General features: G+C 36.2%; 2 protein-coding genes across 2 annotated transcripts in view; one reads left to right on the top strand and one right to left on the bottom strand.

The window, feature by feature from the left end:
* LOC113230935 (glutamate receptor 3-like) overlaps window positions 1-64 on the bottom strand; it is a 14456-nt gene extending 14392 nt beyond the window's left edge. Inside the window, 1 exon segment of the mRNA XM_026465045.1 lies at window positions 28-64. Within this exon segment, the coding sequence (XP_026320830.1) occupies window positions 28-64 (37 nt within the window).
* A 9986-nt stretch (window positions 65-10050) lies between these two features.
* Window positions 10051-16580, top strand: LOC113230936 (glutamate receptor-like). The gene is made up of 11 exons (XM_026465046.1): window positions 10051-10146; window positions 11033-11180; window positions 12029-12221; window positions 13397-13566; window positions 13830-14056; window positions 14287-14386; window positions 15030-15208; window positions 15656-15763; window positions 15873-16039; window positions 16287-16484; window positions 16559-16580. Exons 1-11 carry the CDS (start codon window positions 10051-10053, stop codon window positions 16578-16580), a joined length of 1608 nt encoding a protein of 535 aa, XP_026320831.1.
* Window positions 16581-17155: the final 575 nt, after the last annotated feature.

The raw sequence follows: 17155 nt of genomic DNA on the forward strand, positions 1-17155 counted from the left end.
TATCAATACGCGCGTCCGCGAACATACCTGATGCGCTGCAAAATCGTTGCAGCCCCAATGGCATCCTAAGACCATTATTATATTGGACACGCAGGGCATTGACCGTCGCTTTAGTGTAATTTGTCCGCAGGCTGCACGTATAGAAGGTCTGACAAAACGCCCTGAAAAGGGTGGCTTTGACATTACCCTCACAACGCGCAAACCTGCGTGACAACATATTACAACGTACGGCCAACGCTCTGCGCTCCCTCTCCATATCTACATCATCCTGCAGATTTTCTATGATCCAGTGCCCTAGGTATTTAAACCTTGCTACTCTCTTGAGAGTAGCAATTTTCATCATACAGGGTCAAGACTACATAAAGCAAAAGACTAAAGATTCAAATTCAACTCTGTGTTGTGTACGATAACAACAACCTAAAGTTCAAAATATCAACCTTAATATTCACTTGACTGTACGCTTCGTTTACCGTAATAATCAGTTAAGTTAAATGCATGCATTATTGCCCTTTACAGACAACTAATGTGTTATTACCTGAGTAGTTTAGATTTAACCATGTCAAAACATAAAAGAAAGTTAGAACGCTGTAGTCAAAAATTTATTATATTCATTATCTAAGCTTTGTTGAAAATTACGATAATAGACTTATTATTTATTTATTTGGGCGTAACAGAAAACAGAACAACCCTTATTGCGTAGAGAGTAGTGTGGGGCATAACATGCGTCGATAAATGAAAGGGCACTCATTTGAAATGAGGCGACCAAGGTCGCAGTAGAGCTTCTTGTGAAAGAGTCCGTCCAGGGAAGTACTGACACCTTACCTATTTCTGTCGCCAATCAGTAATGTCAACTTTACTGTGTTCCGGGTGTGTTTTGAAGGGTAAGGGTGCTGGTGAAATTACAGGCACATGAGACTTGTCGACTTATGGTCGTGATAACAATGCCCGCTAGGTGCCGGTTATGGGGCAGTCGATTTAGATATCAATAAACTGTGTACTTGTAATTTTAATTAGAATTTTGACTTTTATTTAATATTATTTCAATTTTGTTTCATTTTAACTGCCTCCGTGGACGAACGTTTACCATGTCGGACTGCCACGCAGAGGTTCCAGGTTCGATTCCCGGGTTGGTGGTAATATTTGTATGGCCTAGATTTATTTCTCTCGTGAGTTCGGGTGTAATTTGTGGTAGTCTATATTGTGTATGTCCATGGCACCCGTGACACAGGGTTGTTCCCTAGTGCGGGGCTATGTTGAGTGTGTGCGTTATTATTATTATTTTATTTTATTTTATTTTTGTAACTTTTTATTGACTTTTAAATTCTGATTATATTATTTTGATCTTAACTGTACAACGTAATTTATTTTGATGTGGGTCATTGTCGCCCGAAATATTTAAAAGATTTTAATTTTTTATTTTATTTGTTTCGGGGTGACGGGCCCAGCGGCAGTGCAACTTCGATCTTTGCGTTTTAAAGCTCTGACTGGCACTGCAACCGTTATGGACAAGCGTGTCGCTTACCACCAGGCCCACAACTTGTTCGTCCCTGCACTTGGCATTATAAAAAAAGGTACTGCCACACCTTGGGTTCCTAAAATCTTTATAATATATATTATTTGATTTTAAATTCGGAACTTAATCGCGTATAAAAATACATTTTTTTACCTCGACGTTTCGGACGCATTTCAACGTCCATGATCGGAGTCCCTACGAGACCAAGGACGCTCTGAGCGGCTCTGCAACTATGATTGGTTACTCGATATCATAAAAAAAAGTCTGCAAGCTACCCAATTCTTCAACGACTTAAAACATAATCTCAGTACAGAGTACAAAAAAAACCGACCTCAAAAGTACGTGGAATTACATCTATTTGCTAAGTTTCATTGAAATATCCCCTAGTTCGCCACTATACAGGACTTGATATAGGAGATAATAAAAATCGATTCTCACTACTCAAAGTATATTAAGAGAGAAAAACGCCTTGAATTGGAGAATAGCAAAACCAACCATTAAAATAATTGCTCCTTAAGTAAAATTTAGGCGCTATTTGTAAAAATAAATGTTCATGCGTGATTAGCCACCCTTAGAAGTGGATGATTTTCTTCAAAATGAAATGGGACCACTAGGTACCCTCTTTCCAACAAAAAAAGAATCATGAAAATCGGTTCAGAAATACTGGAGTTACTCCGGAGTACTCCGGGTAAAAAAAATCATACAGTCGAATTGAGAACCTCCTCCTTTATTTGAAGTCGGTTAAAAACTATTGTCTATGGGCTCGTTGAATTGATATCGACAAGTAGGTAGTTGGCTTACAAGATGAGTAATCGGTTTTTAAATTTAAATTTAATTAGTTGTGTACACATCGAGTATATAACTAGAAATAGAGACGAAATGTCATTTAATTTCACGGACATAAATGTCTAGATAGACGCCGCAAGTGTACGTACTTCGCGTGCCCAAAGTAAGTGACATTCACATAGTTGCCGCATTTACATTTTAGAACGCGCTCGACCGTTATTGTAGATAAACACCAGTTGAAAATGTGAAAAATGCATAATTGTGCCATTATAAACTGAAAAAGCACCACTACTGTGGGTAAACGAGTAAACAGGGACGCTTCCTTCCACGGGCAAGTGATTTTGTAATCAGAAGATGCATAATTTATTTTAAAAACAATTTTTTTGGTATTGTATGAATTTCGAGAAAACAAATATGTAACCGAGTGTATGCCTCATGATTTGTAATACAATGCGGCTTTTACTTGGTGCGATATATTTGTGATCCTTTGTTAATGCGCCATGAATGTCGAATGAACGCACTTTTGTGTAATGCATCTAGTTTCGTGGTACGGCCGCTTGTACATTTCTTTGGCTAAATTTAACATTTAGTATACGTTAGGCAACACTGTTCTCGTTTCTGATCGATTTTGAAAACAAAGGGACGAAAATTATTATGACCTTAGCTATATTATAAAAATATTCTAACTCTTTTGTTATAACGTTTACTACCGTTTCTTCGTTTCTTTTTCAGTTTTGTAGTATCATATATCAGTAGTATCTGCAATTTCGATAATTTTTGCAGCACGTCGCCTCGAATGTCCGAATATAGTGAGCAAATAAGATAAATGTCCCAGTGGTTGACACTGTCCCAATGTATGACTTTTGCATTTTTTCTCAAAAAATAAGAAAACAAATATTGACACTCCAAAACCGTGTTAAATGTACTAGTAAAGACATTTATGAATTTAATTTAAAAGCTTTTATGGATTCATTCAATAATTTTTGAATATGAAAGTTATTTTTGAAAGTCTTATCTTTAGTGGTGATCGGAGTGTAACGTGCGTCGATCTTGTTAAAAAAATCGTTAAGACTTTGAGTAGTTTAAGTGAATTTATCAGGCGGAATATTATTAAATACCGGTAAGTGTTTATTAAAACTATTAGATAACTGTAAAAACAATTAATTTTGTGTGTATTTATTGACGTATATATATAGTTTATTTTTTATTTTAGAGGCATATGAAACACTGGTGCAAAATTTTAATGTTTACTAGTAGTTGACACCCATGTCAGGCACTCGTATATATGAATATTTTTTAAAACTGAATTTCGACCATTTGGTAAGGACGGAGAACATAAGTTTGGATTACTCTGTTAGTGACCAGTTTCTATGGGTAGTTTGAGTAGTGTTTGACATGGGTGTCAAAGATTGTTTTACTATGGGGACCCAATAATTGACAGTGGTATATTGAGGTGTCAAACACTAGGGCTACTACTACTAACTAGTGTCAACTATTGGTTGCGGGTTGTTCAGTGAAAAAATGCTGTCGCCTATAATAATAAGGCTGTCGCCTTATTCTGATGATGACATACTGACGACTATAGTCGAAGTATCAAGATGAATTCTTATCACACCAGCTGCGAAAAAATATGGGATACCGCGGATTATTTTATTGTATAAAATATCATTAAATTTATATCAACATTTTAGTAAATAATTTTTATTTGAAATTTTGCACAGAGACTCTCTATTATAAGAAGATAAAGAATATTTTATTTAGTAAGTACAATTAATAGTATGTAATGTTATATACCAGTAAAGTAGGTATAATTAAGTAAGAATGCGCATGTCGCCAACAAACTGCACAGCAGTTTGGTGACTGTTACTAAATAAGTTGCCGGTTGTAATTTTGAAAATAAATTTTAAAAAAAGTTTAAAAGTGTGTGTTGACTTTTATAATAATATACCACTCGAGATTAAATTATTAGACTTGTGTTTGTTTAGGCATCCTTTGGTTACAGTAAACTGAAGAAACAAAAAAAAGCAGTTTCAACATACAAGCCATACATTTGCATGTCGATAATGACTAATCGATAGATTATGGTACAACACTAAAGAAATCCGCCATTTGTAAGTTTCAAATTTTGGTTATATGCGCGTTGATTCTGTAGTTAGGGCAGCTCCTTTCTTTTATTTTTTTCCATCCTCTAAGTTCGAAATATGTGTCCGGGAGTGTATAATAGTGTTAGTAACAGTAAAATTGACATGTACATCTACACATTGATACAATATGGGCTCATCGTTCCTCTCGGTCACTGTGCGCAGAAGGCCATTAGGGATTCTACCCGCTTCGGCAAATCATGCTAAAGACATCCACACTCGCCTCGGTAAACGTTCCGTAGCGTGGCAACCCCAGCAGCATTCTGAGAGCATCGTTAGGCTGCTAACAGATCATAACAAATTGACTGCACGATTGCAGTTAATGTGTGTATAGTCTGTTCCAATTCAGTGTACCAGAAAACAAAACAAACATATCATTAACTCGACCATAGAGAGTTTAGTGATGGCCAATTGTACAGCTAACATCAAATCGATTAATTAATTGATTGAATTGATTTGTTTAATTGAATCACTTGGAATTACTGGGTTTTACATAATAAAATTGGTTTTGCTATTTCGCTGCTGATTACTATAAAAAATATGTGATCCAATATAATAGTGATGATATTTCATAGATAACATTAGAATTTTTTCTTACATAACCTATAAAAGCAAATTTAAAATTTCCGAAATCCAATTTTAAATCCTCCTTCAAATCTTAATCTTAATCGATTATAGAAACTTTAATTGAATGAACCGAATGAGTAATTTCCGTACAGCCCTATGCACCATTAATTATTCACAAATCTATATTTGATTACTAACCTCACTTTCGAGCTAACATTTTTCAAATTAGATTATATAATATTGCTGGAAAAAGTGATGACATATCAAGTCGAAATCTTCAAAATATACGTGAAAGTGTTACTTATTCGTGATTGCTTTACAATTTTAACCAAACCGGTTTGTTTAGGTACTTTTCTGGCATGATGAATTGGAACAAACTTTAGTCGTTATCCGAGATCTCGACTGCATGAAGTTGATAACGACTTCACGGGTTAACTGCATGCAGCTGAGATCGACTGCTAACAGAATGACTGCAAGTCTGTTAGCAGCCTACTGGACGCGGTGGACGCGCTGGGTGCGCTACGCTTTCTGTGTATACTTGACCCACAAGCTGCACATGTAAAAAGATTGGCAGAATGCTTGTAAAAGCGTGATCTTTATGTTCCTAGTACAAAGTCAAAGTCAAAGAATCATTTATTGTTTGAAGAACATTTATTTCGTAAAATAAATTTACACTTGAAAACGTCTCAGTTAAGCTGCTGCTCGTTCACTATGCTGACTTCCCTGAAAAGAACGAGCAAGAAACTCCAGGGATTGCTCTTTTCAAATAAACTTAAATGCTATGGAATACACTTTGAATCAAATTTGTGTGGATTCTGGAGCTTGTCTTCTTTTCATACATCTTTATCTAACACGTAGTCTTCAATTTTGTAATATGATTTTTCAATCAGAATATTTTAACAACGTGTAATGTGTAAACCTGCCGGCCAGTATATTGTACCTTATGGCCAAAACCGCAGGGCTTTGGCCATGAGGTGCAATATACTCCTATGCAATATACTCCCTGTTATTGTCCGTGTCGTGACGTGGGACAGACTCTCCGTTACCTAGTGCACTAGGTTTTTTTTATATTATCAAGTGACAGGACGAACAAGTCGTGCGCCTGATAGTAAGCTACACGCCTGTCCGTAACTGTCACAGTGCCATTCAGAACTTTAAGACACCTTTATCACAACGCACCGCGCCCCGCGACGGAGTGCGGGACGTGGAATAACGCGCGTGGTGGCGGAGACGCAGGTCTGCATCAACGCGCATTTTAACCGGAACAGAGTAATACTAACATTACTGTTTGGCGGCAGAAATAGGTAAGGTGGCAGTACTTCCCTGGACGAACTCTTTCACCAGGAGCTTTACTGCTATTTGTTGCTATGTCTACTGATGTACTACAACCGCTGTCTCGCCAACAACCTCGCTGCTCTCCGGTTCTGCACCTCCGTCCTCGGTCTCCAACATTCGAAGGCAGAGACCTCCAACTCTGTGTTTTCACCTTCTCCTATTTTCACCCTTGATTATTTTTCTTTCCATAAATGTATTGTTTACTTAGTATTATTTAGAACTTTAATTTTCATAGCCGTACGATGCAACACTCTACTGTGGCTGTTAATGACAGTTGGGTTTTCATCCCGGAAATCTCGGTTTCGAAATTTTTTTAGCATTTTCGAAACTCGTTTTCAGTCTTGGGAATATTTCCCGGGACACGGAAAAGGAGCGAGATAGACAACCCTAATATGGTAGCCAACAATCAAACTGAATTCTAAATCACCAAAAAGGCAATGAGAATGTCCCTAAAAAGGGTACAATATATAGGCAAGAACATTAAAGGTATTTACTGTATTTACATTACAAACGATCGTTGAAACATTGAATTTGGAGAAACATAACATTATAATGAATAGTTTCAACGAAGGACCAATGCTGGTGGTAATTTTTTATATCTTTTCTATCTTTGTCACGGTTGCTGCAAAATATGGTAATACGATTCGTTTCATAAGAAGTTATGTCGAAAATGAAGGGAAACCGACGTTTTTGGTTTGTAATTTGTGTTGGGAAATGAGTAAGTACATATATGTATATACTTAATCACTGACTAAAGTACCCGCCATGCTTTGATAGCCGTTTTGACGTTTGTCTGCTCATCAAGTTTCGTATTAATTCCTTAAAGGATGGAAAAAAATAAAGGAAAGGAGTTGCCCTATCTACGGAATAAACGTACCTACTTAAACTAAAATTGTACCACGCAAATGGCGGATTTTAGTGTTGTATTATAATTATAGATAAGTCAATATCGACATGCAAATGCATGGTTTGAATGTTGAAACTGATTTTTCTGTTTGTAATTTGTATAGTTTGCGGTAATTAAAGATGATTAATAAAAGTTTAATATATATCGTAAAATAAATTATATCACATATATAAAGTATCATTATTCCATTTGGGAATGTTTTATGTCATATGGGAATATCCGGAAATGTCATATCGACTCTGAACTGGCAATCGGTACTACCTCAATTTTGACAACTTAACAGGACGAAGAAAAAATTGTTTGTGTCATTTTTATTTAATAAACCAGATGCTATATAAATGATTTTTTCTTCATCCTGTAAAGTTGTCAAAATTGAGATGGTACAGGTTGCCAGATCACAGCCCATATGAGATTTTAAAGTTATTATTTTGCATTTATAAATGCTCACGTATTACGTAAATTATTAAAATAATTAATTTATAAAAGTGAATTTGCACAGAAAAAATGTATTTTGAGAGTATATAAAAAAATATTGTAATCTACATCTGGAGAATCCTACGCATTTCCAATCTCAAGGTTGATATTAGAAAGAAATTTTTAAAAGGTTTCCAAATAATGTAAGCTGTTTTGTATTTATACATTGGTCTAGAATTAATATCAGTGATTTTGGTTTAGGTGAATCTTTAACACTTCCTTTTAATTTTTGAAATAAATAAAATTACTTATATAATAGTAGTAAAATTATCAATAATCATAAAATCACATATAATATTAATAATACGTTTATTTGCTTAAAACATGGTATAACAGAAAATATAACAAGATACAGTGCCAGTACTAACATGTTTCGCATATTAAACAACCATATATTATACTGCGACAACAATAAAAATGTCACAAGAAATGTCACTCATGTCATGTCACAATGTTACAAATTAAATTTGCCAAAAATGATTAAAATCAAGATAAAATTAAACATATTTTTTCCTGTCAAATAATTCATTTACTTAAGTCATAAAAATATTTTCATTTAACCACTTACTTAACTTCGGTTTTAACAAACATGTCTCAAATTTAATCTCGAGCTGTTCACATGTTGATCGCTGTCAGTTTTGTTTTAAGGAACTGAGAATGCCTATTAACGAGTGTTTTTAATCAAAATTAAATATAAATTGAATTACCTATAAATGTAAAGATAGAATTGCATTATCATGTAATATATTACATGCATGGAACTATAGTTACATTCAAAGTTCTATTAAAATTTGCTTTTTCAAAATGAGGCGAACATACGAAAATGGTATTGATCCTATCATTATATTCGGCAGTCCTATAATTTCGAACCATTCTTACTTGCCTTTTTTATTTGTAGGTAACCTTTAAAAATAAAATAATAATGAAATAATAAAAACCTTGTAGTCAATTGTTTTAATAATAGAATATCGATAATATATGCTTACAAGAACAACACTATCTCAAAATAATCATTATCAACAATCATCAAAATATATTAACAAACAGGCAATCTGTAGTAACCAAAACAAAATTCGGCAAGACTTATGAATAAACTACTTAAATGAGTCTAATTACATGAGATATTTGGGCTGTTGTATGATTTATAGACAGAAAAATAACACATTGTGTTGTGTAACGTAACATTGGGTTGATTTCCGCTTTTTCTACTGCCCCCTCCCTTAATGCTGCAGCGACGCATTTTTACCAATACTTAATTGTTCTCACTGTTAAATTTTTGTCCATTTCATTACAATTCATGCGGATAATTCACTAAAACATTTGGCGACACATTGGTTTTGACATTTGATGTACTTCCCGTTGACAACCGGATACGGTTATGAAAGGGTACTACAAAAATGGCAAAATCAGTACAGTTGGCATTTAAGATAACGTTACGTATTTTCGATTCCCGTGTTTGACACATCATCATCATGATCATCATGTCAGCCAGAAGACGTCCACTGCTGAACATAGGCCTTTCCCAAGATTTCCAGACCAGCCGATCGGACGCGACGTGCATCCATCGGTTTCCCGCCGACCCAGGTCTTTCGTCCATGTAGTAGGAGGGTTTTAAACACAAATCAATGTAATGCTATCTCTTTTGACTTACGACACGCAGTCGTTGAACAAAGACAATAAAATGTTTATGTTTTCAACGTCTAAACACATTATATATGTACATAATATAACGTCTGATTTATATATGTCAATATAACATGTCCTTTGGTTTCCAAAGTCTAACATTAATTCATAACTGCGTTGAAGAAGCTACATGCTGTACATTGTTGTCAACAGTGTCGTGCAGTAAAATGTATGGATGTATAATTTTACGACACAATACGGCATTTGTTTATCGAAATTCGTCATTTTAAAAAAATGTAATACAATCGTCACATAAGCACACTACATTAACTTCACAATGCTTATGATTTTGATACACCGCCACGCAACGCGCTCGACGTTGGTGGTTGAAAATCTGTGCTTTCTTTGCTTTTGGACGAATTACGCACTGAGTCACAACCTATTTGGCTGCAGCATACACAAGCTGTTGGTTATTATTTTGTTTTTTATATATTTTTTACTTAATTTCTTGTTGTTTGTGTGTACACAGTTCGTGTGTAGAAACGACACGAATCTTGCGTAGACCCGGCGACTTTTCGTAACGTGGACACGCGCCCTTACTGTTTTAGTTCAGTTAGTTCAATACCTAGTATTGTCTTTAATAAATAGTACTTCCAGGTGGAGTAGTAGCTCTGGCTAACGACCTGTCCCAGCTGGGAGTGAGGATGTCGAAGGCTATGACAATATCGAAATATTTAGATCATGAACTGCTTTTCTTAATGGACCTGAATTGCCCTGGTACTATTGAAGTTCTCTCAAATGTAAGTTATTTGTGGTTTAAGAATATTATTTCTCCAAATAATTATATATAAAAAATAAGTTTTTTTTACAAAAATTACGGAAATAAATTAACCAAAATAATTAGAATTTTAAAAAGAAATAAAAAAAGGTTTAAATCAAAATAAAGAGAATAAAGCATGTGTGTGACGGACACGAGCTCAAGAAAATGTTGAAATCAGTTTGTAATGATTTCAACCCTGATTTTCAGCCCGACCCGGCCATGGCCGCTCTACGTGGTCGATTACACACACAAATCGCAAACAAACATCAATTGAAGACGAAATGATTGATGAAAATACTAATAATATTGATAATAATTAAATGAAAATAATGGTAATAACAATGAGATGAGAATAATAATAATAACAAAAAATAAAGCTATTCTGTACAATTATTCTACATATATTCTAGTCACATTATGTAAGCAACAAACAAACGCCAAATACGTTAATCTAAGAAACAGAAATAAATGAAATAAATGAACCTTGAAACTGCCCGTGCGCGGTATAGCAATTTACGTACGTTAGTCGCGACGCGAGCGATAAAATTGAAATAAGCGCACGCTATTGTCTATCTAAATTAGATCTGATTGAGATAACCAATAGCGCGCGCTTATACCAATTTTATCGCGCGCGTCGCGACTATCATGCGTAGCCATGCTACGGGGGCAGATGAAGTTTAAATCGTGCAAAATATCTACGCTTGTGTTGTATTTTTTTCATGCAGTTAATTTTCCCGCCCTCGTCTACCGCCCTCGTAGATTTACTCGTCCTATCACTGAATATCGTCAAAGAAAAGGTATTCGCTAGTCTTTGGGTCAATAATTACTTTATATTCTGTCCTAATAAATGCTAAACAATTTGCCAGGCTTCTACGAAGGGTCTCCTTCGGTCTCCGTACCGCTGGTTGGTGCTCTCATCAGAAAAGGAACATCCACTGGAGGAACTAGATTTATTGGCTGACAGCGATTTCGTGCTAGCTCAAACTACGGACGCTGGATTTTCTTTGAACGAACGTAAGAGTGTGCTTTACGGGTTTGAGAAATTTAAATTTCATAATATTTTTAATTTACAATTAACTTAAATGATATCTTAGGGATTACATAAATATTAGTGTTGAGTTACTCATACACGAGGCAACTCGTTTGTACCACTCGCTTGGCTAGTTTGTCACAACACTTCACGTGATAAAAATGTCCCACCGCACACCTCACCTCGTGTCATAGCGGCATGTCACAACCTCAGTCATGTCACACTGCTTCGAATTCAACAAATGCAACAACGATTGGTCCTGCGCTGCCCGCTTTTTTGCTGATTTTACATCATATGATCATACCCTCGTAGTACTAAATAAAATTAGCATTTATTTATACTACATCATAACGCTTAAGTTATCCAGTTGATTGATCCATCAAGTTATGAAAATGTGCTTAATATTCCCTGTCTGTGGAGTCATTGCCGTAGGTGTAAACATTCTTACAAATACCTCACCTCATTTGAAGTAGGACATTGTACTGCCTCATTTTTTCAAATGAGGTACTATCAAACCCATTTCAATTTCATGTCCTACCCAACACTAATAAAAATTATGTATTACATACCTACATTACTGCGTACGCGATTGTGCTGCATTCTTAACAAATAATTACTGTTCACTTAAAAAAACCAAAAACAAATTAGTTTAATATACTCGTAATATATTTATATCAAATAAAAATTATCAAACTGACCAACTTCATTTTTTTAACGTACGACCGCATCTGTTGCTTATCTGAATTACTTCAGATAATGCGAAACACATATACGAATATCTACCTACGGGTTCGTCTGTAAATTTTTAAATTAAAAAAACCCTTGTATCCAGTGCACAAACCATCGTTAACCGGTCCCATACAAGTGACACTTCGAGGTTACTTCAACGGAACTTTCTTTGACGTCAGACCTCATAGGTCACTGTTCAGAAGGCGGAAAGATGTCATGGGCCATATCCTTACTATGTCAAATGTCATACAAGACAACAACAGTACGCAATACCATTTGCCTAAGGAAAACCGTCTGTAAGTACCGTGTATCAAAATACATTTTTTTATGATATCAAGTGGTAAGCGACATGTCTACCCATAATATGTACCAAGCACAAGTCCGATCGTGTATGATACTGCTGCCACTTATGGGATGGCTCTGTTAAATACCAACTGGCCACCTTGGATTTAATAGACAAACGTGCCAAAAGGCTTATAGGTGACTCGGAATTAGTTGAAGCGAAGCTGCAGAGCCTTTTGAACACCGCCATAAAGTTGCATGCTTATCTATATGCTTTTATTTATTTATTTATTATCGGTATTCTACAGGATATATTACGGAGAGTGTGCGATGGGATTGCATAATTTGATTCCGCCTTCCCCTTTCCATCATAGGGGGACTAGACGTGGGCTGGGATTCCACCCCTGTTGTGGATGTTCCCAGGATTCGCACGAAACGTTTCGCTTCCATATTTATATGGCGAGCGGTTAGAGAGTGGAATTCCCTATCTGCGGACTTATTCCTTGAACGCAATAACTTGAACCTTTTGAAGGCGAGAGTGAATAGGCACTATTTAGGTATGCACGCTACATCGTCGACTTCATCATCACTTTCCATCAGGTGAGATGGAGGTCAAATGCGCACTTATTTTAAATAAAAAAAAAGTTGTAGCCTCCCAGAGCTTTCTAAGAGTCACTGCCATTGCGTTCGTTATTCGGAGACGTAAAGTTGCTAAGTTCCATGCGCCTGTAGGTTTACCAGCACTCTCACCCATCGAAACCCGAAGCTGTATGCTCACATTACAGTTTGGTGTGGTGACTTGGCAGAAATTGGTACGGTGGCAGTACTTCCCTGGCCGAACTCTTTTACTAAGGGATTTGCTGCTACTAAAGTCTTATTAACTGAATGATAAATATCATAGGCTACCATAATAGTTTTACCTACTGCCTCTCAAGTAGAGGCCGTGGCTTCGAATAAGGGCTTGCACCTCTGAGTTTCTCGGAGTTTATGTGCGAAATTTAATTTGAAAATTCGGAAAACATCGTGATGAAACCTGCACGTCGCACAACTCTCGGGAAACGTGTGAAGTCTCCAATCCGCATTGGGCCAGTGTGGTGGACTAGGACCCAAACCCTTGGCCTGAAAGGAAGCCCGTGCCCAGCTGTTGTTGTTGACTTCCTCTAATTTGTTAAAATTATCAATATTTCAGGGAACTAGAGCACGATTCCATAGCAAAGATCTGTTGGAGTAACGTTCGACTCGCATTCGAAATGCTGAACGCGACTCCAAGATACATCTTCAGTTATCGTTGGGGATTCAAGCAAAACGGGGTCTGGTCGGGCATGATAGACGATCTTTATAGAAATCGAGCTGACGTCGGTAAGAAGGAACATATGTATACTGACCACATATATTAATTTTATTAATGTAAATTCTAAAGAAACCCTTCAGAAGAGGTTGATTGTCACTCGCTGTAATTTAAACACTCCCCGGCCAAGACAAGACAAGTGCTCATTTTCGTGCCTTACCACATTATATACAGGATACAACTATGCTAAAAGTATTGAAAGGAGAACTCGAAGTCTTCGAATCTATTTATTACCTACATACACCTATTTTTGTTTCGTGTTCTATATTCACAGGAACAAACTGCCTGGTTATGCAAGAACGTTTACCAGTCGCGGTGTACACCGACGTCTTAGCACCATTCCACGTTCGCTTCGTATTCCGCCAGCCTCCTCTCTCCTACGTGTCTAACATATTTTCTCTTCCTTTTTCGACCGGAGTGTGGGTTGCGATAGCAATTTGCACTGCCCTGTCAGCAGCCAGCTTGTATTTGGCCAGTCGATGGGAGGTTACACTTGGGAAGGTAAATAACAATTACTGCAATCCATGTCATTAATTACATTACTTTGTATAACGTCTCATAAAAGACGGACATTGTTATAGTTAATAAATTATTATTAATAATTATTAATGGTTGGTTTGACATATGACGCGGCGGTCTCAGAAAGGATGGACGAGCGTATTCGATAGTGCAACCTTTTGCGGAGTACAACTAAACTGAAACCAAAAATATAATTTAGTTCATGATTTTAGAGCTCATCCCAACTGGACGGTAGCATTGGCGACGCTCTTCTGTTGACTATGAGCGCAGTAGGCCAACAAGGATGTGTAATGGAGCCTAAAAAAGCTGCAGGTATAAACTATTTTTTTTAAAGCCTCGTGAAGAAGACCTTCGGTCTGGAACTCCAAAGCCGACTGAGCTTGTGTTAAAGTTTTACGCTTTAACGCTTTTATGATGCTGACGGGGCTGCCGCGACACTGTAGTGCATCAGGCATGTTCACGGAGGCGCACACAGATGGCTTTCATGCCATTATGCGCAAGAAGGCTGCGTCACTCATGATGCGTGTGCGCGGCAGCGCTAATAGCATCCTAGCCGTTGTTGCCAATAGGCTGGACTGCCCCTACCAACTACATTGGTTGCAACTACACGTGCGTAGGGTAGTGATCTAGACTCATTTTTCACTAAAATTAAGTAATTTTGTATAGTAGTAACTATAGCACAAAAGAAAAATTTACTGTATTACTAACATTATTATGGATCATGGACCAAAATAAATAATTCTATTCTATTCTATTCTAAAGTAAGGAAAACCAAAAACTTCGGAAGAATTAATAATCTGTAATATTTGTATACAGCATTTTCGGGATGCTCTCAAGTTGAGAAGGTTTTGGGGTTGTGCCCAAACAATGATACACAATTGGGAATTACATTTTGTTTAATTGTATGATGTCGATGACCTTGAACTTTTGTACAATAATCTTGCACAATTTACAGGGCGGATTATGGTAATGGTGCTGTTTACGGCGCTAATGGCTCTGTACGCTGCGTATTCAGCCAATATTGTGGTTCTGCTTCAGGCACCTTCCGACTCCATTCGTACTTTGGCACAGCTGGCTCATTCCAAGCTTACAGTTGCTGCCTATGATGTTGACTACAATCATTTCGTGTTGAAAGTTAGTTCGCATATCAAACTACGTCCACATTTATATTTTAATTAAACTACTCGTTCTCCTATGTGAATCCGTTTCCTTGATGAAATAATGCTTTGTGATATGATTCGGTTCGTATATTGTGAACCTTAATTCATATGTTACTCCAACTGTATGACCAAATTGCTTAGTCATGCTCTTGGAGTAGCATACGAATAAACGACAATCTTAGACGATTTTAAACTTTTTGTTTTAGGTTTATGTTGAAATTTTTAAAATCATCTTGAATTTGTGCCCATGCGAAATGAAATGTCTAATCAAATGATCTTTTAAAATTTTAAACAGTAAACCAAAACATTAGACAAGATTGAACGGCAATTACCACAGACCAAATAAATATTAGGTAATTACAATAGTCATACGGAAAAAACTTAGAATTTGATTTGAAAATTTGAGTGATGTGCTTTTCAGATGTTTAAAGAAGATCCATTAAGATCGCAAATATTAAATAAAATTGCACCAGAAAAAGGCAAAAAACACTTATATAACTTCAACGATGGCGTTGAAAGAATTAGACAGGTATATTCTAGACACTAGTACCTACACCGTAGTACAAACTTAATTTAATGACATGCAAGAGTCCGAGTGACGATTAAGATCAGTTAGATGCTGACTATGCTGTTTTCAGGGTTTCTTCGCTTTTCACTCGATTGCAGAGCCAGTTTATCGACGAATCGCAGAAACTTTCTTTGAAATTGAGAAATGCGATTTGATGGAAATCGACTTGTTGAATAACTTTGATCCTTTCACACCCGTTAAAAAGGATTCTCCTTATTTGGAGCTTTTAAGGGTTACGTAAGTTTCAGTGTAAGGATATTAGTATATCAAAATCTTTCTTTTCGTCCTGACTACAGCTCACTTATTATCCTTCAATAATGACAAAGATATTTCTATCTTTGCTAGATTTTTTATACATCGCTATGAATTGGGGCCATCCCAGACTTGCGGATTATCGCGTAAAACTTAGCACTCTTTACAGGGATTGGCTAATTTAAAAAATAAATAGGCAATGATGTTTAATGCATTTTAAATCATTCCGTAGATTCAAACAAATTCGTGAGGTTGGAATACGATCGTGCCTGAACCGTCGTATGCAGATCCCTAAACCGCGATGTGCAGATAAGATGACAGCGTTTAGCAGCGTCGGCCTTCTAGACCTAAGAGCTGTTCTCATTCTGTTGTTGTACGGGGTCCTAATTTCCATAGTAACTCTCGTAGCCGAGATCAGCATATTTAGACTGTGAGTAGCTAAAAATGGCGAACCGTCTGCTGCTTTTTTCTTGATCTTATTAACTACTTTCTTCTTTTCAGAAGGCGTCGTGTCCAGCGTAAGTAGCATCCGCGCAATGATCTTATGTAATCAGTTAGTACACGCGAGTGACTAGAACATATTATTCTGATCTGAAATAAATTATTTTCTCAACACAGCCATTTATCGTTTCTCTTTATTTTGTATAGATTGATAATTTAATAAAATGTTGTTCATCTGATGCTATAGTTATAGCTACGCAGATCATGTGCGCACACTCTGAGAGAATTGAGAGCGAGCGAACTATTTGAACATTAATAGTCTTTATTTTTATATTTTTAACTCATTTCGGAATATAACATATTTTTCAACTTTAATATTTGTTTAAAAATCTTTTTTTTAAACCTTTGTGATTTCAATCATCGATGACTGAGTACTTTGAGTGCATTTATTAGTCGGAATTTTGTTATTGGTGTTTATTAAAACTGTACAAACAATTTATTTTGTGTGTATTTATTGATGAATATAGTGTATAATATTTTACTCTTAAGGTATGTCAAACGATGCTGAAAAATTTCAACGTTTAGTCAAGTCAAAGTCAAAGTCCAAGATCATTTATTCCATAGGTAAAATAAATTTACACTTGAAAACGTCACATTTAC

Source organism: Hyposmocoma kahamanoa, unplaced genomic scaffold, assembly GCF_003589595.1.
Source record: "Hyposmocoma kahamanoa isolate Upper Pololo Valley unplaced genomic scaffold, ASM358959v1 64, whole genome shotgun sequence".
NCBI lineage: Eukaryota > Metazoa > Arthropoda > Insecta > Lepidoptera > Cosmopterigidae > Hyposmocoma > Hyposmocoma kahamanoa.